The 25,490-nt window shown below is 40.7% G+C and overlaps 1 protein-coding gene across 2 annotated transcripts in view; it reads right to left on the bottom strand.

Moving 5' to 3' along the window:
* Positions 1 to 1,745: 1,745 nt before the first annotated feature.
* The window catches only part of TXLNB (taxilin beta), a 33,400-nt gene continuing 9,655 nt past the window's right edge, over positions 1,746 to 25,490 (bottom strand). The window contains exons 3-9 of one of the 2 annotated variants that reach the window (XM_031611233.2): positions 21,800 to 21,970; positions 15,317 to 15,511; positions 13,623 to 13,742; positions 8,448 to 8,522; positions 4,214 to 4,306; positions 3,905 to 4,000; positions 1,746 to 2,733 (exon numbers count right to left, since the gene is read on the bottom strand). In XM_031611233.2, coding sequence (XP_031467093.2) covers positions 1,984 to 2,733; positions 3,905 to 4,000; positions 4,214 to 4,306; positions 8,448 to 8,522; positions 13,623 to 13,742; positions 15,317 to 15,511; positions 21,800 to 21,970 — 1,500 coding nt within the window. In that variant the 3' untranslated portion in view covers positions 1,746 to 1,983. The remainder of the gene's footprint in view (positions 2,734 to 3,904; positions 4,001 to 4,213; positions 4,307 to 8,447; positions 8,523 to 13,622; positions 13,743 to 15,316; positions 15,512 to 21,799; positions 21,971 to 25,490) is intronic. The other variant, XM_090135701.1, reaches the window with a different exon arrangement.

Here is a 25,490-nt window from a genome sequence, read left to right as displayed (position 1 = left end):
TTCAGAAGCAGTGAAGTGAAAGACATTTTCTTCAATCTGAGATGTCTGTTTTACCAGGGGATGACTTGTCCTCAAGAAACGCCTATTATCTCTATTACTTATAAAAGGAGCTTAAGACTTAAATGATCCACTTTCAGGTGATTAAAGGCATGAAATAAGTCCTGTCAGCTTAAAAAGGCATCTACCTTTGGAATCTGTAGCTCTAATAGCTACTTGTTGATCTATATTAGAACAACCAACTTTTGCAAATTGTGCTCTGTATATTTGAGTTAGCTCTCAAAGGCTGAACGAGCAGTGCAGATGCAGATGTACTCAGCCAAGTTGCTGACATGCTAGCAGGAAGCAAAGATTCAAACCTCACTTTTGGAGGGTGACGTGCAGGAAAGAATGTGTGACCACAGCCTCCCACATTCTGCCAAAGGTGGCATCTTTTCTCTTAATTCAACTGTATTTCAATTTTGGCTTAAATGATCAGATTCCCCTTAGGGGCTGCTTGCGAGTTGTCTCTAGCCATGAGTTTGTTTGATTGTAATATTTAGCTTTCCAGCATCTATATATCTCATGTTACTGCCTTTTTCAGATTCTTAAGCTTTTCAGATCGCGATCCAAAAGACTAGAGTGCATTCAGAGGAAGGAGATGAAAAACAGGAAATGTGCCAACAGGATTTTTGTTTCAGCGTTCTTCCCTAGGGCCATCTTACTCTCCTTGCTTGAGACCAGCCAGCTGTCTTGGTGGCTATACCCTTACCTGCTTCCTTCCTCATCCTTGTTCTTCATGTCAAAATCAGTACTTCTGGCTTGGCAATTCCGACATGGGGGAGAAACTACTAGGCAATGGTGTGTTGACAAGCAGATAGGAAGAGTTGTTTAGAAAAGAAGTGGAAATACAGCTGGTCCCCAGAAAGAACAGAGATTCCTGCTTTCCTGATACATCTTTGCTTCTGGGCTACTATAAATGTGGTTGCATCAGCATGTGCAACAGAGTCAGAAAGAACCTTCAGTGAACAGAGGTTCATGTGGCTGTGCCTGGGAGAGATCACACCATCCTGAAGCATCATCACAGGGATATCTCCTGGTGTAGTCTCTGCCTTTTGCCCCTGGCTTAAGTGCTGGAATCTGCACTCAGCTTCTGAACTTCCAGGCTTCTGAGCTCATTTGCTAGCTGGCAGCAGGCAGGAGTCTCTCTATTGGTATCATGATCCCAAATGGTATGACAAACAATCAGGCTTATTTTAGATGCAGAAGGAAGTTTGTGATCCCTACCTTGGGAATTACCATCAGCTTAGGAGTTAGTGTTCTTTTCAGTCATTTTATGAGGAATCTAGAAAAGATCTCCCTTCTTCCATTGTTCTGTTGAAAACAGAACCTCTTGTCAAGTACAAAGTAGAAAAGACAAATTCACAGTAAGGCTAAAAGTTGGTGAGTATTCAGTCCATATAGTGCTCAGTGGTAGTTTACTCTTAAAAACATCACCTTTTGTTATTACAGCTCACTTTGGATATGGCTCACCACATTGATGATTTCACTATTTTACTTTATAATCACAAATTCCTTTCTCTTCATTTATTGAGATCTCTGCATTTCCAAGTAGGCCATCTTTTATGCAATATATCAAACAGATGTAATTAATTATGAGACTTAAAGTATATGTATGAAAATAGCAATGACTTTTGAAATATGTAACTTCTGCATTTCAAAATTATTTTGTTGAAGGAGATGACTCATGACTGGGAAAAAAGATACTGTAATTTTGTTGAATTTTCCTATCATTATGAAAATATTATGCTTTAATTGGATGAAGGACAGCAAAACATGCAGACCGAGTAAAACTGGATAATGGTATCAAAGAGAAGTGCATTATGTTTGTCTACAGGTATGTATGATTGTTTTTTAGCACTCACTTTTTTTTCTTTAAACAAACAAATTTGAGAAACAAAGTAGAACTGTGGTTTGTTTAATATGAGCCTGAACTCTTCTTTGTCTTCAATCTACTGCTTCCATATCTGTATCCCCTTTTTGCTCTGCAGGCTGATCCTGGACAAACAGCTCTGCTGTATCATCCACATGTTCTACAGCTTTTGGTGTGCTTTTGGTGGATGCTGGCATATTTCCCAGGGGAGCAGATGTGATTTGCATAGGTGTTGGCACACCTTCAGGGGTTGCTGGCATGATTTTGGGAGATGTTGGCACACATTCTGTAGGTGTTGGCATCATTTCTGGGGGCATGGGCATGCTTTTAGTGGGCTCTGGCATGTTCTCAATGGGTGTTGTCATATTTTCAGAGGATGCTGGCATGTGTTCAGGGGGTCCTGATGTGCTCATGCTGAACTGCTCACAGTGGTTCCCAGCCTCTAACTGTGAGGTAAGATGACAGGGGAATTCTGGCACAGAGATGGCTTTACACATTTGAACATCACATGTCTCTGGATTGCTGCTGTTGCTTGGAAAGGTCTCCTCTGCTGTGTGGGACACCCTGAAAGCTTCAGCTAGCTCCTGCAGCATGTTCTTGTCAGCAGCACATAGCTCAATGTTTGCCTGCTCACTGGAGGAAGGGTTTGTATTGGCGTCGTCGTCTTCTTCTAAGATATCATTTCCATTCACCTCTTCAGGGAGCTGTGCTTGTTTTATTTTTCTGTACAGTTCATTCCTCTCTTCCTGCAGAGCTCGGCAAAGGTTCTCTAGCCTCTGGATTTTCAGCACAAAGCACTCATATTCCTTGGTCCTCATGGCTTTCTGTGGTCAGAGACATTAGACAAAGACACAGACTGAGTTCGTGTGCATGCAGTTCATTTGTGGAATTAGCAATTAGGAAATAATTTGAGATCTAGGCAGTCCTTACAGGACTCTGCAAGGTGTCTGGCTTTCTCAAACTGCTCTGCAATTACCATGATCTTTGGTACTGAGGCTGCAAGAGGAAATTTGCCCTTGTTTTTGTATTGCGTTAACATCAGCCATAAAGATTTCACCAAGAAATATTTGCAGGAACACCTGTCAACAATCTGTAGAGATAGAAGAACATACTGTATCTTTATACAGAAATGGATCCAAAATCCTACCTGACCCTCAGTTTCAGTGAGGCTGAGTGTGTGGTGGTTTTTTTTTGTTCGTTTTTTGGGGTTTTTTTTTGGTTGGGTTTTTGTGTGTGTGTGTTTTTCTGGGGAGAAAAAAAATCTGTTACTTTTTTTTTTTTTTAACTTTCCTTCTAGATTCTGTGAGAGTTGCCTGACTTTGAACATTTTCTTGCTTCTACACCGAGTGAGGAATCAAGAAATATCAAAATCCATAGAAACGGACAGAACTACAAAACTAGCCAGAAAGACCCAGTCCAAGTTCATTGTAAGTCTGGGCTGAAACTTCAGGCAGGTTCTTATCTTGTCTGAATGCGTTCCAACATGCTTACTAATTTCCTCTGCACTGCTTCTCTGACAGCGTGGTTAAAACTATAGTGAGACACAATGCTTGCTTTTGGCTCTTTGAGTTTGCCTGCACAAGAAGTTAACAAAAGGAGTAAATTTAAAATTCATTCGCTACAGCACATTTACTCTCTGAGTGAATGCTCTTATGCAGAAAGAAAGCATCTTGAAGTGAACTAATGCCATTTGCTTCTCTGTGAGAGCATTCACTATCATGCATTTTTAGAGCGCTTAAAATTCACAGTTACATAATTCAGTTCGTTGTGGACATAATGAATATTTCAGCATAATCTAAAAGTCCCAATAGTTGTGATGTTTGTGATGTTTGTCTTTTGTTTCTTTTAAAAGATCCAATAACCAAGGTAACTTGAAAAAAAATGACTCTTAGGTTCAACATATATGTATTTTTTTACTTTTGACATATTCAGTTCATTGCATCTCCCACTTAAACTGTTATGTGGTGGAAGGGGTGCATCAAAAAGCTCACTCACCTCTTCAATCATGTCCAGTAATGCTCTGTTACAGTTCTCAAACCTGGATTTCCATGTAGCAGTATCCTTTTCCAACTTCTTCATTTTCTTTGTCATCTACAAAATCAAGAAGAAAAGCTGAATCACAACAGCAATCCCATTCTGCAGATGGAATTAGGATAGCCTCTTTACTCAGGTCTTTGTCTGTAGTCATAACTCGGTTCTCCAAAATATGCAGAAATGTCCTAATCCCAGATAAAATTACTGTAGTGTGACATATCAAAATGAAAGAGTGTCAAGAACAGAGTTCAGATATAAGCTGCTACTTACTTTCTCCATCTCCTGTTTGAAGGTAGAAAACACTTCATTGCTTTTTGTCAATGTTTTCTGAAATTCTTCAAATCTCTCAGAGTAGAGAGTGATCTACATTAACAAGAAAAAGAAAAACAATGATTTCAGAGTTTCCAGAGCAGTGAACTGAATGATAATACCTTACTTTAGTAGAAGATAATACAATAGGTGTTTTTTTTTGAACATGTGTTTGGATACTATGAAGCACCAACATAAGTGACTTAAAATTCTGTGTATATTTTTAAGATTGCAAACTATTATCATTTGTCTGTTGCAGAAAGATAAAATGAAGAATAGGAAGACCTGGGCTAGTGCCTTTTAAAAAGATCTGGGAATTATGGATGCTGAGTTCATGAATGCTGCAGCTAGGATGTCTGTGCTGGTTGCCCAGAAATGAAAGAATTCTCTAGAAGTGGAAGGTTAGTGGAAACATCTCCCTAAGTAACTCCACAGAGGCTTCAGGAGAACAACATTAAAATCTGACTAGATTTCCAGCCCCCTGCTTTCTTCACAAGCTCTGTATACAATAGAGGCTGACTTCTTTAGGGTGACCTATAGAACAGAAATCAGTAATGGGTTAAGTGAGCCATCTCTGTTAGTGCACTGGGCTACTGGAGCGTGGCAGGGACTATCCTGAGTTGGTTTGACCACTGATGCGGGGTAGGACTGGGCAATGGGGTCAGCTCTAGGTAAGACTCAGAAGTGTGTCTGAGCTAGCACTAAGCCTTGATTCATCTAGCTGTTCACCTGGCTTATCAGATATCCAGCAAGCCAGGATAAGAGTTAGGTTATTCCCTGATTACCTTGCTTCTGAGAGACCTGGGGAAAAGGCATTGTGAAAACTCTGGAGGTGTTCAAGAGACACATGGATGTGGCACTGAGAGACATGGCTTAGTGGGCATGGTGGTGATGAGTTAATAGATGATCTTAGAGGTTAGAGTTCAGATGATCTTAGAGGTCTTTTCCAATCTTACTGATTCTATGACTCTACAATCATCACATCGTACTGTAACCACTTCCCCTCTCCTATCATTGCAACCCCATCCCTGTGTCTTGGGTCCATAGCATCAGGCAACACTCCATGCTTCACTTTATGCCACCACTGAATAGGAGCATCTCTACTCTTCCCCTGTATTATTTCACATGGGGGCAGCCCTGCTGCTGAGCAAAGCCCAGCCTCTGCATGAGGCCAACCTGCATGCATCCCCATGCAGTAGCTTAAGAGAGTTGAGTGGGCACTGTCAGCTCTATTTTGCAGCCTGTGTGTTCTACAGCTACAGGCAAGGCCAGTAAAGACAGAGAAAATAATCTCCTGGCATCCTCTTCTGCCAGCTTCACTTCACTTCGTGAGGAACAGAAAAAAGATCTTTTGCAGTGTGCCAGCATTTAAGACTAGGCAGGGTCTGTATTTTGCTATCAGTTTACCTCTGGTAGTCACATGAATGTTCATCTGTAGCTGCACTTTGTTGGTAAGCCATATTTCCCTGTTTTTCCACATAAAATCTGTGAATGTTTTTAAGAAATCTGTTCTAAAGATCCGAGGTTTTTATATCAAATTCCCTCGGTTTCTCCTTTTCCTTTTTTTTTTATTTTTTATTTTTCCTCCCCTCATCCCATGTGGGGAAAGTGCTTCCAAAGCTCCAAAACTATGAAGGATGCTCTCTCTATAAAGTACAGATATTAACTGTTCTGAAATAATCTGATGTTTTCTGGTCTCTTGGCACTCCAACAATGCTGATATGGTTTGACAGTTCATCAGCCCAGCCTAGCTCTTGTTAGAGCAATTGGCAGGCTGTATGGTGGGTGCAGAAGAGTTAGAGGCTCCGAGCAGCTGATGAGACCAGCTGCCCTCTCCCACACCTGTGTGGAGCTGAAAAAATGATTAACCAGGAGCTTTTATTTCCCATGGTGCCTGACACTGCACTGAGGAAAAGAGGATGTAGAAAATGTCACTAATAATGGGGTAGGTTTAATCCTGATTTTCAAATTGGATATAGTTATATTATGATTTATTTTCATTCTGATTAGCTGTTATGGTGCCTCTGGGAATGTGTCATTGCCATAATTGCAGTGTAGTGTGGATTTGCCCAAGCTAAGTTTAAATGATGCAGTTAGGGCCTTGGTGGCTGTGAATGCACCACTGGTTGCAGCCCTTCCCTGCTAAGCTGGTAAATGCATGGCAGGTTAATCCCTGCAGAGCTCTGGGCTGCTGATATTGGAGCTCGCTGACAAACAACATACGCCTGTGTATTTATGTTAGGCTGCAGCCAGGGCTGTGACTCATACACAAACGGAAACTTGGAAAGCTTTAGCAGCCCAAGTGCCACCATATAGATGGGACCCTGATGCCAAATGGGCTTTTTCAGTCAACTTGATGGCTCTGTAGAGCCATCAGCTGCGAGGTGAGGAGGCTGGCATGAGAGCCTGGACAGAGACCTTGTCTTACAATCACAACATATCTTGGATTGGAAGGGTCCCATAAAGATCATGGAGCCCAACCCCTGGCTCCACACAGCACCACCCAAAATCCAAACCCTGTGTCTGAGAGAGCTGTCCAAATGCTCCTTGAACTCCGGCAGCTTGGGGTGGTGCCCGCATCCCAAGGCCTTCTGGTTAAGAACTGTGTTACTGCTCCTCCTTGTCTCACTGGCCAGCATGTTGTCATAATGTCCATGCAGTTGTCCTTCTGCAATTATTTATTGGTTATTTCATGCATCAGGGAGCTTTTTGCGCTCTTTCAGTTTTGTGCTTGCACAGTGGTATCTGGTCTGTGAGGGAGATCCATCAATGCTATCATGCTACTAATTATTATTATTATTTTCAGTAATTCCAAATGGAGGCTGCTGTGTAGGTGCCAGAGTTCACATACTTGAGAAGAACACCTAACTGCATGTTTCACTTCAGCACGTGAACCCCTTAATTTTAATCTAAGCAAGTCTGCAAGGGGCACATATATTATCAGTGCCTTTGCAGGCTTGTTTGACTGGATTTTCTCTAAAAGCATTTTTTTTCCATTTCAGATGTGTGCTTAATATATTCTGGTTCTTATCAGTACCTTCACTTTCATTTCACTGGCTGTAGAGGTCTGCCTGCATACAAAACTCTTCCTAGCTGAACATAGAAGTGTAACTAAAACCACTCAGAAAATTGACCTGCATTTGGGACTAACTCAGCTGGAGTCCTTTGAGGTTTGATCACAGAACCTGTCAAACAAGTATCCACAGCAGTTCACGTGATGTTCTTTAGTGTGCTACCTGCTTATCTCAGTCTTTGAAAAAACATGTGAAGGACAGCAGCTCTCTTACCATGTCTCCAGGTTGTCATTTTAACTACAGCCCTTCTTGACTACACAACAGATAGAAGTTGGATTGTGTGCAAGAGCAGAACTGGAACAACTTCGTAGTATGCCAAGCCATAAGCAAGGGCAGTGAATACCCCTACTGATGGGTGAGGAGCTGAATGGCTGCAGGACTAAGTGCCCCTAAATTCTGTGGGGAGGGACCATTCTCACAGACAAGTAGAAAAAGATGAATTTACATGACTAGTTTTTAAGTGTAGGAAAATCTACTGATGCTGTCTCTTTTTGATGTGAAAGTCTGTCATATCATTTAGATTTCTCACTTGCATTTAAGGTCGATTATTGCATTGCGTTCAAAGCGTAGGAGGTAATTTTTTTATCCATTGCCTGTTTCTTGCTTTTACTGTCTTTTGCTACAGCCTTACTTTTAATATAATTTGGGGAAATCATTTTATTTTATAGAATATTTCAGAATCTAACCTTAATACTGAAATCCTAGAGATCCCTTCTGTAAACCCTCAGTTGGTAAAAATCAAGATAAAGTTGATAAAATCTCTGTTGTTACACCCCAAACTAGAAAACTGGATAGCACATTAGTTCCAATTTGGTGTATGCGTTTCATGTTTGTACCTCAGCACTTTGCTGGATTAGAGGCATGCATGCAGGCTATTTCTGCTAATTAATCAAGCCAAGACACTCATGCTGTTTTGTGGTTTAGCGCTGTAGGCACTCATAAATACCACAGTGTGATGTGCAGTATGGGACACTGTGTTGGCTTCACATTAGTTTGTGTGATGAAGAACGTAGCTAGAAAGGATTCACAAAAAATAGTTTGAAGACTTTATCTGCAATATGTGCAATGGACTAAAAGTGGGCAAACAAAGGCACACCATGCAATCACCTCTCCTACATCACCTGTGCCTGCAGGACTGTCTCCTGTTCCTTTAACATTTTGGCCTGTAGCTTCCATTCTGCAGCTTGATTCAGGAGCTGTGTTTGGAGCAACAGAGAGAAAATTGTTAGATCCTGTTCTATCAGCTGGAAACCCTCAACCTCTAGCTTCATATGCTTGTGTTGCTGCTGACTTAGTAAGTAGTGATTTAACTCATATAAATGTAGCTGGAGAAGTTAGGCAAGATAGAATATTTATTGCTATCCTAAGGAGAAGGATACTTGAATAATAGTTCAAAACCTGTTTAGAATGAAACATGCAGTACAGTATGCTCTAAGAAGTATGATATTTAACCATATGTTCGTGTGACTTGTGGAGAATAGTGACAGCACCTTCTGGTACTGTCATTTCAATGCAGCTCAGATTAAATTCCTGATTTCCTGTGAACGGTATGTTTTCTTTTGCATTAATGATCATTACTTAGCCTACAGATGTGTTCACAATCAGACTTGTGTAAAAAAAATCTGCAAGCTTCCAGGAAGGGAATGCATAGTAAGTGTCATACAAAAACAAGCTCTGGTGTCTTGTTATCTTAGAGCTCCTTTTGCACTGATGTGCCATCAGAGGAGACACCCAGCTCAGGGTGATAAATGCCTCACTTAGATCAAGAAGGCAGCCCAGGAACAGCTTGATTGCAGTTTCATTCCTGGCTGCTCCTGGGAAGATGTTATCCCTTTTTCAGGGTATGAGCAAAATGACATTTGGACATGTGGACTGCACATTGGAAGATCAGCTGAGGGTGGGGAATTGTAGGAAAGAGATGCACTGCTACACAGTGCAGTTTGAAATCAGCACTTTCAAAGTGCTTAGTAATAGTCTAGCAATTGGTTTGATCTGAAAGCAGGAAATGAAATATTTATTGAAGCGTTAAAGAAATGTCTATTGTCTGCCAAACATGTAACAAGTGTTACTTTTACTGGTTAGGCCAAATGTATTTCAGAAAAAAAATGCAAGTGATAACTTGTGAAATGATGATATAAGATATAAATAATTTAGTCTGCCGCAGAATTTCTTCTGTTGGACTAAATTGTACCATTTGAAATGGCAAAGCTGGACTCTGAAGTATTTTCAGAAAAGTACAGTATAAGTCAGTAGAACCCACTTGGATTGGAAGTGAAAGGTGAGTAGAACTACATGTAGAAAAAGTATTTGATTGTAGTAAAAACTTTGATTCTAAACATTTAGTTAGAAATAACAAATTCAAACTACTTTAATGCCACCTGGCAAAAGGGAAGAGGATACACCTTACAAATGCTGATTGAACAATATAATGAATTTTCTCCATCTCCAGCTATTTATGGCAAAGAGAGAAAATAAGATTTATTGTATATAAACTATACAATCTCTACACAGTACTATATACTTATGTGTATATATATTTATATATAAACTAGAAAAACATTTCTTCCATCCATTTGGCCCTTTGATGCAAATCCACTGAATTATTCACATCTACAGTTTCCTGGGCGGGAATGATTTGATTTCTACTTGGTGATTTATTTTGTTTCGAGGATTTGAAGGGTGTCTGGATCAAATGATTTAATGAAAAGTGCTTTGAAAACATCCTGAGTTACTCAACCCCAGGCCAGTCATTACTTCCAAGAACCGGGGTTTTATCTGTACTCCTTAAATCTTGTCTAGGGTTACCTTCTTTTCCAGGATGTCTGAAGTAATGAAGAGGTCACACCTGCACTGCCATGTCTTCTGCTACAGTATGAAAGATGTAAGATAGGCAAAGAAGGCAACGAAAAGTCACTTCTTTTGCCTGCTAATGAAATTGTTCTGTACTATTAACCCATATCACTTCTGTAGCCATTGATAATCTAAGAGTTAATAAACTATTCTGTAAGGGAAGCAAGCCTCAGAGAGGTTTGCCCAAATTAACGTACAGCCTGGGGTCATCTGCAAACACCAAGCTGAGAGAAACTGCATCAGGAGAACCGATACATTTATTAATTGGCTATGAAGCAGTAACAAGGAGCTTGTAGTATAACAAAATGAATAAATACTGAATGTGGTGTTTACAAAACAGCACTTCAGTGAAGTGTGGTGATGTTATACAATATAATTAGAGCTATGATGGCTGCTGGAGGCCCAGGCAGTCATATCATGCTCATGGCTAAAGGAATAAGAACACTCATTCCATTTAATGACATAGACCTAGGGAATGGCTTTGTGAAAATTAGGTTTCTCTCTTTTTTGCTGCCATACTTTGCATATTCCAATTATGTAGACATCTGATCATTACCTTTCAGTCACACACTTGAAAGTCACAGAGGCTTTAAACTGCAATTAACTACAGTTCAGAGTTTGCTTTATGAGTGCTAAAAACATATGGTATGTTGGGGGAGTCACAAATAGTGCTGAGCAGTTATGGGATGATGGTAAAACTGCATCCTTAGATCAGGCTGACCCTTTGGGGGTCATCATGCTGCTATGCAGTATGGATGATTGCTAGTTGCACATTCTTGCTGTATGTGTAGAGTGAATTGTGCAAGCAATAAGACAATTTTGTAAGAGATTCTGCCTATTGAGTTGTGGTTTGCAGGCTCTGCAGGAGAGGACATCTCTCCCTAAATGAGATAAAGAAATTTTGTATAGGAGCAAAGATTCCTGTATGGAATAACTGCATAGGAAAACATCAAAGTGAGCCTCCAAGGAGTAATCAAATAGATAAAGAATACAGAAATTTTCATTTAAAGACATCTGAAAAGTCCTGCAGCAAAACTCATGCACAAGGATGTAAAAAATTTGTATGCAGAGAATTGGTATGGACAGGATGCTGAAATGTGGTAGGGCTCTGACTCTGTGCAATTGAGCTGATGAGAAGTAACCCTAAATGAAAGGACTCGGTCAAAAACATCTTGATTTCAAATATGTACATATACATATATATATATATACATATACATACTCTCACACAGTAGCTGAGTGGGTGGGAGTAAGAGCTTGGCATTATGAGTGAGGTGGGAGATGAGTTTAGGCCAGCTCTCTGGGTGCTGGGCTGACTGTGATGAATTGAGATGTGCTGATTATGCCTTGACTCATTGCATGGCTTTTGGCTAATCACTTATATTCTCCAGCTAAAGCTACCTTGCTCCAAAGTGATGTTACTAATATATCACCTGACTCCCTCTAAAGCAAGTCTTTTTGAACATTAGCTTCAATAGTGTGAAAAAAGTCTTTGAACACAGTACATCTCATTATACACCCACAGCTTAAAGGCTTTGTAGCTTGTTTCTGAATCTGCTATTTCATAGATGCTAGTCATACGTTCAGCAAAGCCACAAAGGAAATCTCCCACTCCTGTATGTATGTAGATGGAGATGATTTTTGTTGCTTTATAAGAAATGAAAATAACTGAACTATGCATATCTGTGCTGAATGAATTGTAATGAGAAACGTTGGCTACAAACTGGGCCAGTCACAGTAGCACGCAGCCCCAAGGCTAAGATTCTCTGAGCAGAGGAAGAAGAGTCACTGATACGTGGCTGTATGTGAGTTTTCTACAGAGCCAGTGCCCTGCCTTATATATATTTTTTTGTTTTTTCAGTGTCTGAAATCTTGGACTTGGTAAGAAGACTCACAGTGGCAGCAGTAAAATAAGCTCAAATTTGATTTTTGTTATAAGGGATTTATTGGGAATGTTTCCTGGACTTTGAATCTGCTAAATCTGCTGAGTATCTACTGCCATGAATAAAATTTGGGGTTTTGGCTTTACACAGATCCCACAGTGAACGGGCAGGCACAGCCAGAGCATGCACTGTCATACAGAAGACACGCAGATGTGCACTTGGAGAAGTCCCAGCTGCTCTTCCCCCTCAGTTTTTAGCTGGCAGAAAAGATTTGTAACCTACTTTAGGGAACTTGCTTTGTCAGGGTTTTGGTCTAGGTGATCTCCAGAGGTGCCTTTCAACCTCTGTGATTAAGTGGGAGTGGGTGTCTGAGCCACAAGGCCAATGTGAAGAAATAGGATAAATGCTTTTATGAACAATTTTAGGTGAGAGGTGTTTGCTGTGTTCCCATAGTTTCATCCACACATAGGATAAATGCTTTTATGAACAATTTTAGGTGAGAGGTGTTTGCTGTGTTCCCATAGTTTCATCCACAGTCACCATCCCTGAAGGTGTTCAAGAAACGTTTAAATGTTGTACTGAGGGACATGGTTTAGTGGGAAAATACTGGTGGTAGGTGGGCATTTGGACTGGATAATCTTGTAGGTCTTTTCCAACCTTGGTGATTCTATGATCTTGTGATATTTAGGCTATGCTGGTGCTAACACATTTCTTTCCAGACATGGGGATAGAATAAAAATCCTCTCAGAGTTCTCTGATGCAACTCCTGAGCTAGTCAGAGGACTGCTAGGGACTACAGCTTTCTTTCAGCTGTGGAGAGCTAGGAACTTCCCTATACATAGCCTTGGCTTCAGCCACTGCTGAGAAAAGGATCTGTGTGCCAGTGGGGAATGTTGGTAGATGCTAGGCAGTTTGAAAATGCTAGGCAGCCTGAGGAAGTACATTTTGAACCAATGTGGAGAGGGAGGCTCTGCAGAAGAGAATCACAGAATATATATCTAGAATTGGAAGGCACCCACAAGGATCATCATGTCCAATCCTGGTTTCACACAGGACCACCCAAAAGGTGGACTTGACTGCAGCAGCTCCTGGTCTCCTCCATTCATAAAAGAAGGATGACTGGGGAGACTCTGAGCCTGGGGAGATATTGGCCTTCAGCTGATTCAATCACAAGACCTTGTTCCCCTCCCTGCTTGTTTAAATGTGATCATTTACCATGTGAAGAGATGGAGTATCAAATATCAGAGCCTTTAAAAAAACTGATGGCATCATCTGACACATCGTGACAAATCAACAGAGCAGTAGTGGTGAGTTTGCTGGAGGAGTCTGTGCTATAACCTACTGCTCACAATCTTCAAAATCTATAAATGCTCCTGAAAGTAGCCTTTCAGATGCTACTGCTTTGCATCAAGCACTGGCAGAAGTAATAAATCCTTCTCTTATGCTACTCTGCTTCTGTGTCGTGGCTTGGACCAGAATAACCAATATATTACTGAAATATTATGCAGCTCTCATCTTGTCCTTAAGTTAGGTAAAAGACAGATAGATTAGCATGATAAGTACATATTCCTTTTCCTTCTGATGTCGCTCCTCTGCTTCCTTCATCATTTCCTGAGACTGCTCCAACTTGGCATCCACCAATTTCTGTTGAAGTTCTCTGTGCTTAAATATTTTGTCAAGGTGCTGCAAGAGAATAAATTCTGCTGAATGTGCAGGTTTAGTTATGTACACAGACCTTCATGCTCATGCATGCACAGCTATCTGCTGGGAAGCATATAAGACAAAAATATTGCAAAACAGGAAGTTTCCCAACCCATTGCAGTTACAAAAAAGCCATGGTGCTGATAAGAACAAACTGTGCCAGAATTTGCATAGGAAAGGAAATGTGTTTACATCATCTATTTTGATGTGTAACAAAACAAAACAACCCATCAACAACAAACCCTTAGCATCTTTTCCAGTTCCACAAATTATGTATAAAGTCATCTGTATAATCCAATATAATTGTAGATCATAAAACTGCCCATCAATTACAAACATGTGGGGGATGCGCTTTTTTTTGGAGCTGCTAAGTGGCCTGTGGTTCTAAGCCATCGTGTGGGTAAATGTGTGATGACAGACTGCACTTCCAATACTTAGGGAGCGTGTGTGCAGCTGCTACTGTATATATATGTCTAGTACACCCCATTTGATCTGGCTTCACATAGATAATGTGGGCTTGGAGTGCTTGGGTAAATGAGAGGGGATGTGGGACAGATGTGCCAGAGGTCTCCTATGGCCTGTAAAACTTCTGGCTCCACAGTGACTTTCAGAAGTGAGTGTTGCTGATTGCACTCCTCACTGCTGCTGCATTTAGATAGAGCTCAATATTCTGAGCACATCTTTCTGCTTTACATTTTCCTTTCATAGAAACCACAAGACAGGAATGCACGTTCCCTTCATTCAGCGCAAGACTTCATACAAGATGCAACAGATTTAGAAATTAGTGTATTGTATTGGGCATTCCAGATTGTGAGGACAGGTTACTCATGTTTTATTCAGTATGATAATGTTGTCTGGTTGCACTGAGCCACACAATAAGCACATTTGGAAACAATAAAAAGACCCACTGCAATATGTGCTAGTGTTTGTCATAAAATCGCAGAAATGGGAGTTTGGGAATTTTCTGAACTGCTCTAATGTTTATATTTAAAGATGTAATTTTCAATTCATCTATTATCTACTTGATTTTACTGTAAACGTTATTCCTGCAAAGAAGAGTCTATTCCAATGCAAAAGGCCTGCTTTACCCTCGTTACTAGCTTTGTTTCTGGGGAAGGGTCACCTCAGCAACCTGTGTCTGGGGGGATCAGAAGTACATGTGGCAGTGGGCTGGGCTGCCCAAAAAGATAGAACTGGGAAGTGCTCAGTGAGCACTCTGGAGTCCTTTGGGATTTGGGGGGAGCAGTGAGTGAATGCGGGTAGAGATTAGCAGGTAGCTTGCCATCTTGCTGCATGGGAACCTCAGTCCCTTTCCCCACCACCGTTAGAGCTGCCATGAGTACTGCATGCAGGGTGCCATGAGGTCAGCTTTTCACCCACATTTTCCATGTGGCATCCTGCTGGCTTGATGCATGTAGAGCCCCAGTTGGACAGCAAAGCACAGCAGAAGCTACCCATGAGATACCCAAATGATAGTCAGTGGGGATGACATGCTTTCCACTTCCCTCCATGGCGCTGGGTTTGCTGCTGGTCCCCATGGGCATTGCAATGCTCACCTCTTCCCGCAGCTCGTACTGGTCAATAATGCTTTTCAGTTTCTCTGCCAGCTCTGTGTTCTCCTGGCAGAGCTTCATGTTCCTCTCACTTTGCTGCTCAATCTGAGCCTGGATTTCACTCAGCGTGCCCTGGAAATGATTTGTTATTTCTTTCCTCTTCTCATCTTCCTCCCGTGCCCGCTGAATTGTTTCCTCCTGTAGTCAAATAGGAGAGAAGACAGGGTAAGTAAGATGCATAATAAAAGCGGTTCCAAAAAGAACTGTTTCAGAGTAGCACAAGGCTACTCTTTGAAGGATTATCTGTGTTTGTATTCCTCTTCAGAGATTTTCTTGCTTTCATGTGCTCCAACATTAGGCATGATGCTAAATTTACAGAGCAAATTATACAGTGGTCTTGAAAAAATTACAGAACTAAGAATTTGCATGTATAAAGATGGATGTAAAGCAGAGTTGCAGATCAAAGTAATCCCTGGAAAGGGAATGTTCATGCATGCCTTAATTCATGAAACTGCAGCACAGCTTTTGCTTTGGAATAAGGTATTTAGTGCAAGTCGTCAAAAGCCCTTTTATCAAATTTCCTTTTGATTTAATTTAAAATTCACTCTTTTAAAATGCATCCTTTTAACTAGAAATTCTCATATCAAGTTTATGGAATTTGAGATTTCCACTTTTCAAGAGGGATCATTTTCTGTAGAATCCCTTTGCATTCCTCAAGTTTCCTTCCCTTGCCTTCTAACTGACAGATATTGGAATGGGTAGAATCAAGGAAAGATCGTGGGCTGGCTCTTAAAGAATCAAAGCACAGAATCAGAACCTGGCTTGGAGAAAGATTGATGGATTATGTTTTCACCAGTTACTGCAATTCTGTTTTGGATTTCATTTTATTTATGAAAGAGAATAGGGAAATAATTTAGATTCATTGCTTTCAATCACGAAGTACGGACAATTTTATTTCCCGCTTGTTTACTTCCAGGGCAGCCTGCCCTGATGGGGAATGCAATCCTCATATAAAATGGCTGGTATCATATCTACTGTTGTTACAAATCATGCCAGAACCATTTTAAGAAATCTCTCCACAGCATGCAAATGGCATACTCTAGTAAGGTTTCAACTATTTCAACTATTCATTTACATAAAAATCTCTGATAACACTGCATATGCACATTTTCTGTAAATACATCTGAATAAAGCTTTTGCTGACTCAAATGAGGTATAATTTATATCATAAATGTGACAGAAAGGGTGTTGATTCAGGTCCTATTCTTACAGCAAGTTGAATACCAAGTGCCCCAGCTCTACTTAGCATGCAAATCACAAGACTGATCTTGAACAACTGCTGCTCAAGGTAGAGGACATTTGTCCTTTTCCTGCCAGGATGTTATAGAGATGACAGTGCCTTGGATGACAGGAGGAAAACTGTTGGAGCCATCTGCTAATGAATCAGAAATCACTCCAAAATCCTGTTTGTGCTCTGCACTTTACACAAGAACATGTGTGTGTGCTCACAAACAGAATAGAAAGAAATGTGACTCCAGAAGGGCTTCCACTCAGAAGAAGTGGAATTATAGGGGAGCTGGGCAATGGCTCAGGGGTAGGAGATTCCTGCTTCAAAACCTGGTGTCAGAATTGAACACAAAAACTTGAGTTCCTTCATAGATTTAGTTAAATCAGAACTTTGTTTTACCTCTCATATGCTGTTTAAAAACTGCTCATGGCTCTTTCTTCTCCATGGCATAGGCGCAGCCCTGAGCAGGGAGAAGAGCAACAAGGTGCTCTCACTTCAAGAAGTCAAAGGCAGACTGAGAAACTAAACTTGTATGTCTGGAATCTTATTTCCATGGCTTTGAAACACCCTTCCTCAAAAATATTTTTTTTGTTTTAATGGACCAAACAGTGTCATAGCATAATGTCATTGCTGTGATTTAAAGCTCACTGAAGTAATAAATCCAGCTGAATATAAAATGAAAAACTGGTGTCTTGCATGTAAGTCACGCTGAACAACTCTGTTATGAGGTGAAATTAGATATCTTGAGAGTAGTAATCACGCAAATATATATATATATATATATATATATTTTTTTTTAAGAAAAGGGAATGTTTTACACAGAGAATCTTGCATCCTGCTCATCCTTCCTTCTGAGTTGAATAACTATAAAGAGCACATGCAGAATGCAAAAATTCACGGTCAAGGATACCAAAAACCAAGAAACCTCTTGATGCATGGCAGAATATTTATCTTGACTTCTTCTCCTTTGGAGAAGGAGCCAAAAGATATCTGTCTGTGGGAGCTAGGGTGTGCCCCACAAGGCTCCTTGGAGTCCCTGTGCAAGAGAAACGAGTTCTCTATGCCCAATGCTGTGCTGTACCATTGAGCTGCCTGCAACACTGCCACTCCTGTCTGACTCTAGATCCTATTACCTTAAGATAATATGGGCTCTGTCTCAAGAGTCTTCTCCTCTTCATCTCCTCACCTGGGCAGACACAGTCTGATAGCCTCAAGCCATCAGCATCACCCAGACTATTATCACAAGGCTACAGCCCCAGCTCTTCCTTTAGACCTGGCCCCATAATGTGGTCCTTTTTTTTCCAGTAGGTGCCTTAATCTCTCCCATTTCAAGACTCCATACTGTAAATAAGTTCCTTTAAAAGGAAGTTTGTCCCCATCTTGGAGGACTGAAGACCGCCCTCATTTCTGTGTTACTGCTGTTACAGCCCTAGTAGCTGTGTGGAGCCCAGTGCCCCTGCCTCGCCTGGTTGTGGGAGCAGGGCAGAGTGTGTTTGGGGCAGTGAGTTCTTGGCATCACCATGGTGAATTCATAACGATGCGAGAACCACATTATTGCACTCTCTGTTTAATCTTTAAACACTTTGAAATTAGGCTTGCACTTATAATGAGAAAAACAAATAAATAAAAACAACATTGTAAATTCTTTTTTGATTTCCATTTGTGGAAGACTAAAATCCAGCCTTAAACTATTATTCCCTTTCCTCTGCCCTTAATCTTTGTACTATCTGCCCTACAGAAGGTATACTCTTGTGTCCTACTGCAGTACTGCTATCACTCTTCTGTGTTTTACTGCAAAAAATGTAAAAATGCGTTGAATTAAATCTTGTAAAACTAAGACAAAGGTATTCTGTAGTTTGGGATTTAGCACTGGAATTTGAAATAATCTGCAAATAAAAGTGCAACCTTATCTCTAGTCCTTATCTCTCTCCAGGACAAATCAAAACAACTGTTAATCTGCTGAAGCCCTATCAGCAGAAACCATGTTACTGCAGGCTCCTCATTGTCAGTGAGCTCTCCTCACTCCCAGGCAGCCTGGTCTGAGCCTCAGGTCTGCAGTTTAGAGCCAAGCCCATGATCAGAACTGTTGACTGCTGTGACATTTGTATGAAAGTCATTGCTTAATGTCTGCAGCAGGAAGGACAGGAGATATTTATGTCACTACAAGACACTAAGTAGCCACCAGACTGTTAGATAATTGGCAGAACATGAATACAATGCAGAGAAATGAGTTGCTATTGCTCTTAGCAGAGCTGTTCTCCATTGCAGTGGGAATATGTTCTGTTATTTCATGAACATTTATTTTGCTTTTCTTGGAGGGAAAATTAAACATCTGTTTTCTGCTGTGAAATGTAGCAGCAAGGAAATAATCTGAATAGCTGGACTGTAAGTAAGTGAAATTTTGAGGCCAGTATCCAACACTAGCCAGAAATTATCTTCTCTGATGTACTGTGGATTTTCAGTGCAGCTCTGCATTGCATATTCATCACCACTTGGCTGCACCAATCTCCAGTTAATGGGAGCTCCACACAGCAGATGAGTAAAGATGACATTTACATGACGTGATGTGCATATAATGTACCACATGGCAAGTCAGAGGACGTTCATGATCCGGGCAAGCCAGGTTTCTCCTTTGCTATTAAAATGACACAATCTCTGACAATTTTCTATTTTCCAGTCTTTGGAACATAATCAGAAGTGCTAATCCCAAGAGCTAAAAAAAAATTATGAATCAGTTTCTCTATTCTGCCAAAGCCAAAATAAAAATTACTTAAGCATGAAGTTGTAAGAATAACACACTGTGGATTCTCCTGTTTTAGGCCCTCTCAGTACAATCATAAACAAAACAAAATTACACTCAAATAAACTGAAGATGAGATTCTGGATCTCACAGATCTCCAGAAGGTAAAGCCTAAAGGTAAATATTCCATTAATTGTCTTAAAATTGTTAGAGACAAAAACAGATAAAAACATCAAATGTCTTCATTTATTAATTCAATCCTAATCCATTCTGCAAATATATATATATATATTCATACTGACTTATTTAATTCTTATTTTATTTTATTTTATTTTATTTTATTTTATTTTTTAAATGCTAAAAACATGGGAACCAGAGGAAAGAAAATATTCAGTGTTTCCTAAAAGTTTTCTGGCTCCTTAGAAAGAAGTGGCCAAAATTTGAACACTTCTTACTGAAAGATTGGTTTGGGCATTTCCTGCCTCCCTGGCATAGCTACAGGGGGAAAAATCAGAACAGAATGAGAAATTGATGATTTTATTTCAGAGACACTGTCACAAAGCAAAACAGCCTCACAGATGTGAAGATGTTGGAAAAAGACTTTTCTAAATGTAAAGATGAAGTACATTATAAACTATTTATATGCAAGTTGAAATGAAAGATGATATTCTCTAATAGTGTGATTTATAAGCATATGGCAGCTGGGAAGATAGTATAAGTCATTCAACAAAACCAGTTCCAAATATGTTGTCTGAATATAATTAGTTTATCCTCTGTTTTCCACTGTCTTGGACATAAATGTTAAGTCATAAATCATAAGTCTTAGATCACTTCAAAGTTAGTTTTTATTTCTACTGAGAGATTTTGCCAAAGAATGTTTGGTAGATCAGTGTGGATTGATACTGAGCTCAATACACGCCAGGTTTTGTACGAACGGCAGGCACAAATTTAACTGATGGTTTCGAGCTACCATGACTGAGTGCCTGGAGATTTGCTTCTAGTTTTCCTACCCATTAAACTGCCATCCACCTACTCATGCACTGCTTCTGTTTAGACATTGCCATTCCCTCTCACAGATACATTCTTATCAACATACAATAAAAGTTGAGGTTAGATCCTAAAGACCTGCTCCTGAGTTGGTAAAACTGAATAGAAATCTGTTAATAAAGGTTATATGAGGTGTGATTCTTGCTCTGAGAATTCATGTGTGTAATCTACAGATAATTATATTCCCTTTAAGAAGGATTTTTAATAGACCAAAGTAGAAGCTTTTTGTATATCATCACTGTCCCTGACATTCACTCAAAATAAAAAAGTAAGACAACAACAGAAACGTGTTTCCTGAATATAAGATTTTTCAAGAATAGTCATATTATAAATTTCACGTTTAAATGGCATGATGCACCAAGGGACAGGCAGATGTGATATATGGATCCTAGCCTTTTGGCACTGCTGAAAATTTCCATTTGTGTTCATAATCCAGACAGCTTTCACAAGCAGTGTCAGCATCCTTCCTGTCTTGAAGACTGATGTCTTGAAACAAGTGTCCTGATTGACAGATATCACAGATCACTTGAAAATAATGCAAAAACAGCTGCCAGATTTCTATGAGTCCTGTATAGCAAATCTGGTGTTCATATTTCTCTGACAATACACATGTATTCACATTTGCAGTCTTGGGAATCTGAGAAGATACCTTCTGATGCACCTTAAAAAACACCCTTCCCCACTGGTCTTCTCCACTCTTGGCACCTCCATGCCAGCATGTTGAAGCTGAAAGCTGGTGTGGCAGCCAGGCCTGGATCTGGGTGAATGTGACCCCTTTGGGCAAATGGGCCAGAACTGGCCTGCTGGCACTACTAGTTTTCTCATTGCTGATCTACCTGGTAACATGACAAGGACTTACAGCTAAACTGGAATCACAGGATCACTGGCTGAGGTTGGAAGAGACCTCAGGAGACCACCTGATCCCATTTGCCTGTTCAAGCAGGGCCACCCAGAGCAGGTTGTCCAGGCAGCTTTTGAAGATCTCCAAGGTGGTGACTGCACAGCCCTTCTGGGGTTTTTGTGCAGGCCCCACCCGTGTTCTGGTTTGTGCCCATGAATTCTTGTCCTGGCACCAGGAACTATGGAAAAGAGCATGGCTCCATCATCTTTGCACCTTCCATTGAGGTATTTATAGATATTAATGAGATCCCTCCTGAACCTCCCCCAGGTTGAACAGCCCCAGTTGAACTCAATGCTCAAAAAACAACTACAACACATTCAACACTCAGAAGCACCTGGACACTTCCAAAGGGAGAAAAGAAGGGCCTCGATGTAAACAGACATAAAGGCTTGAGCATATATTATTTGTGTAGATTCAAATATCGCTTACAATTTGGTATTGAAGCAAGGTGAGGGGGCATTGATACCTTCTTCAGTCTCTGCTGGGTACCTTGATGTAGCCAGCACTCACCTTGAGGGTTTTGTTGTGCCTCTGGAGCTCGCGGCACAAGCTCTCAAGCTTGCTGCGAGCAAGGATGGCTCTGCTGTGCTCACTCTGCAGCTGGTCCTTCTCCTTGGTGATCTGGGCCTGCCTCTTCTGCAGGTACTTGAGCTGCTTCTGCTCAGCACGATGCTCCTCAAGCTGGGCAGGAAATGGGAATTAAAACAAGTGGAGAGGAGAAGGAAAGAAAAGAAAGTGAATTTATCTGAAGGGCAGCTGTGAGATTTTATTTTTGTTGTAATTTTAAGAACTGGAGCAGTCGGTAGCTCTTTGCACAGTGAGATTTCTCCAGATCATGAGATAACTCAATAATAGCTCATTCTGTTTTACAGCTTCATGAAAAAGAACTCCCCAGATTTCCTAGAAACCTAGAAAACTGTTTAAAAAAACAACAACAGCAGAAAAAGCACGGGAGACCAAGGAAAGAGCTTGTGTGAAAACTTAGCTGCTGTTGGAAGCAGAAGACCTGTTGTGGTCTAATGCTGTGGGGAGCTACATACCACACAGCTGTTCACTCACTAACCCCACAGTGGGATGGGGAAGAAAACTGAAAAGTGCCAGAACTCGTGGGTTGAAATAGGGACAGTTTCTTGTTGCACCACAGCCTCCTCACTGGCAGGGCAGTACGGGAAGCTGAAAAGGCCTTCACTTTCTGCAAGCGCTGTTCAACTGAAAACACTGGTATGTTATCAATGCTATTCTCACCCTAAAAGCAAAACTCAGTGTCTTATGAGCTACTAGGAAGAAAATTTACTTGACCCCAGCCAAACTAGGACAAGGCTTTTCAGGGAAGAATTCCCCTGAACGTCCAGTAGGCACCTCCTCTTTGCCAGGCTCCCCTCATTCATGGAGTGTCCATCAATCGTGTTTCTGAAGGCCCCTGTCATGGCGATGGGTTACAGGGAATCAAACCTCTTTCTGGCTCTTTGGCTCCACCTAAGTTCTGAAGAGTATAAAGCCTGGCAATTGTTTCTGCAGATGTGTAGGACCTGTGTTGCCCGAAGGGCTGGAGGGGAGCATCACGCTGGAGGTGGGAGGAGAGGAGGCATCAGAACTACTGATAGCAGCTCCACAAAGATTGGTCATTTCCTCTGACACATGCCTGTTACTGGCGGTTGGACAAATTTGCTGTACTGCAAATTAACACTGTAACAGAAATGTCCAAGAAGCATTTCACCTCTGAAGCTTTTGATGATCTCTTCTTCCACCCAAACCTGAAGCAACCCTCCTCTCTATTACAGGCATGTATGCATTATGAGACGTTCCTAAAGTCCAGATGTTTTTCAGTTATTCATGAGCTGCAATATGAAAACCTTAATAATAATAGTTGCTATTAGGGCACATTATTTAACAATATGATACTGCTGGTACTGATTATTAACCCCAGTATGACTGGGAAAGTTTATGAGTGTGGAGGAGTGATGTGGAGCTCAGACAAGACAGATGGCAGGAATAAAATTTAGCACTTTCTCTGCCCAAGGATCTGTTTTCTGCAGATGTTCTGTGATTTATGCTTATAGTATGGAGCTCTGCGTATTATCAATCACATCACTGCTAGTCATACCACAAACCAAAGCAATCACTAGCTTGGAGGATATTTACAATTTATGCTCAACTTTCAGCATGTGTTCTGTGTATTTTTACCCTGGAATAAAGGCCTCTACATCTAATCAAGTTGGAATAATTCTTCTACTTTTGTAGGGAAAAATAGCCTCTCTGTAATTAAAGACTTGTTTTCCTTTATAAGCTTGATTTTGTCCCCTTTTTCTTCCCCTTTAAAACACAAAAAATGTTCTTTTTCTTCACATTTTTCACGTATAGCCAGTGCTTAGTAGATAATGCTTTGTCCAAATTTAAGATGATTTGCTCAAGCTGTGTTTGAGGTAGGGGGTTCAGAATGAAATAGCTCTTAGTCATGATACCAGAAGGCTTTCAAGCATCTTTTGGTTTGTTTTTTTTTTGTTGTTATTTTCATTAAAAATGCCTTTCTCTAGAAACTTAGGTTTGAAAGTTCTTAGAAATATCTAGGATGTGGCATTACTTTTGTACTGAAGAAGGAAATTCACTGATAAATAGGAATGACAAAAGACCACCAGAGATGAATTTTTAAAAACATGTAATGAAATATCAGCTAAAATTCACTTCAGGTAGAAGGAATTATGATTTTTGATGGCTGACCTAGTTAGACAAACTCTCAATTTAAGAAAAAGAAAAAAGCAGTTTTATTGTGACCCCACTGTATCCTGGCAATACTCATGTCAATGTATCAGTGTATAGTTGCACCCAGAACTTGAGAGACACTCAGAATTTCTGAAAATAAACCATTCACACAGAATTCCATAATGACTGTTTGTAGGCAAAAACTAAAATAAAGCACAGTCTTCTCTATTAGTTCCAGCTACTCTGGCTACATCAGAATGAGCAGATAAAATGCTCTCTGGTGGCAAGTAGTAGGGCACAGCTTATGTCCAAATGGTTCAGTTGCTTTCCTCCCTGTAGGCATGGCCTCATTCATACCAGCACGGATGCATCCCACAGTATTTTCTGATGCCATCCATTTTTGCATGATAGGCTGTGCCAGAGCATGTGCTAATACTTAAATAGCATATAGCTGAGTGACTGTGGGGACATAGTACTATGTTGTGTCCCTACATATGAGCAGCATCTTCAGTCAGAGCCAGCAGCATCACCTCATGCTCTGAAGCCATGGCCAGCACCCAGCTCACTCAGCCTGGCACAGTGCTGCACTCTCCCCAGAGCTGTGCTGCAGAAGTGCTCACATCACCACATGATTAACTGGACCAGGGAACTGATCCAGCTGGAAAATAACTCAGCAAAAGCAAAAAGTGACCTGAAGTGTGTGATGGAGATGGGCAACAGGGAGCAGACAGAATGGTAACTGCTAACAAGCTGTGCTGAGTGAGTAGTGTAAGGGTTTTTCCCACAAGCCTTGAGTTGTATTAATTAAAGGATTTATTTTAGTGACATTGCACAGGATGTCAAAAGTGAATGCATTTTTGCTTTAGTTCCTTTCTCCTTCATGGGTTATTGGCAATGTGGGCCATGTTCAGTGCTCCAACAATGCCCGAATGCAATGGAGAGCACATCAGAGAAATCCTGTTTCAGTTAATCTGTGGGCACAAAGTCCCTTTAGGCAAGGGCTCAATTATAAACTGCCAGAGCCCAATTTATGAAATCAGAGAATTTTACATGGAAAAAAAGGAAAGCTGAACATCACATTACGATGAGACATGGACACATCTGTGCATAAAACCAATTACAAAGTCAATGTTCTGCTTGGCACATTTTTCAGTCTCTGTAAGCTGTAAAATGCTGCAGCCATTTCACTTGTGAGATTTGCACTGCTTAAGGACATAGAGTCCTTTAACTACTGAGAAGAAAATCCTTTCTCTGAAACTAACCCATCTGCATTGTGGAGAGAACAGAGAAGGGGAGTCAGGTCGTCATTACAGGTGTAACATTGTGGTTCAGGGGACTTTACTATTCATTTCACTATGGTTTCTCTGATGATTGGCTTCAGTTCTCTGCTTTTGCTTTTCTATACTCTGACACTTCATACTGCATGTTGTTTCCACTTTGATTAGATCCCTTATATGCAAGGTGGAGGAACGCCCAAATGCAGAGGTATGCAGGGCTCCTT

The sequence above is a fragment of the Phasianus colchicus genome, chromosome 2 (genome assembly GCF_987193195.1).
Source record: "Phasianus colchicus chromosome 2, bPhaCol1.hap1.1, whole genome shotgun sequence".
NCBI classification, from domain to species: domain Eukaryota; kingdom Metazoa; phylum Chordata; class Aves; order Galliformes; family Phasianidae; genus Phasianus; species Phasianus colchicus.
Note: the sequence above shows the minus strand (reverse complement) of the source record. Positions and strands in the feature narration are given on the sequence as shown.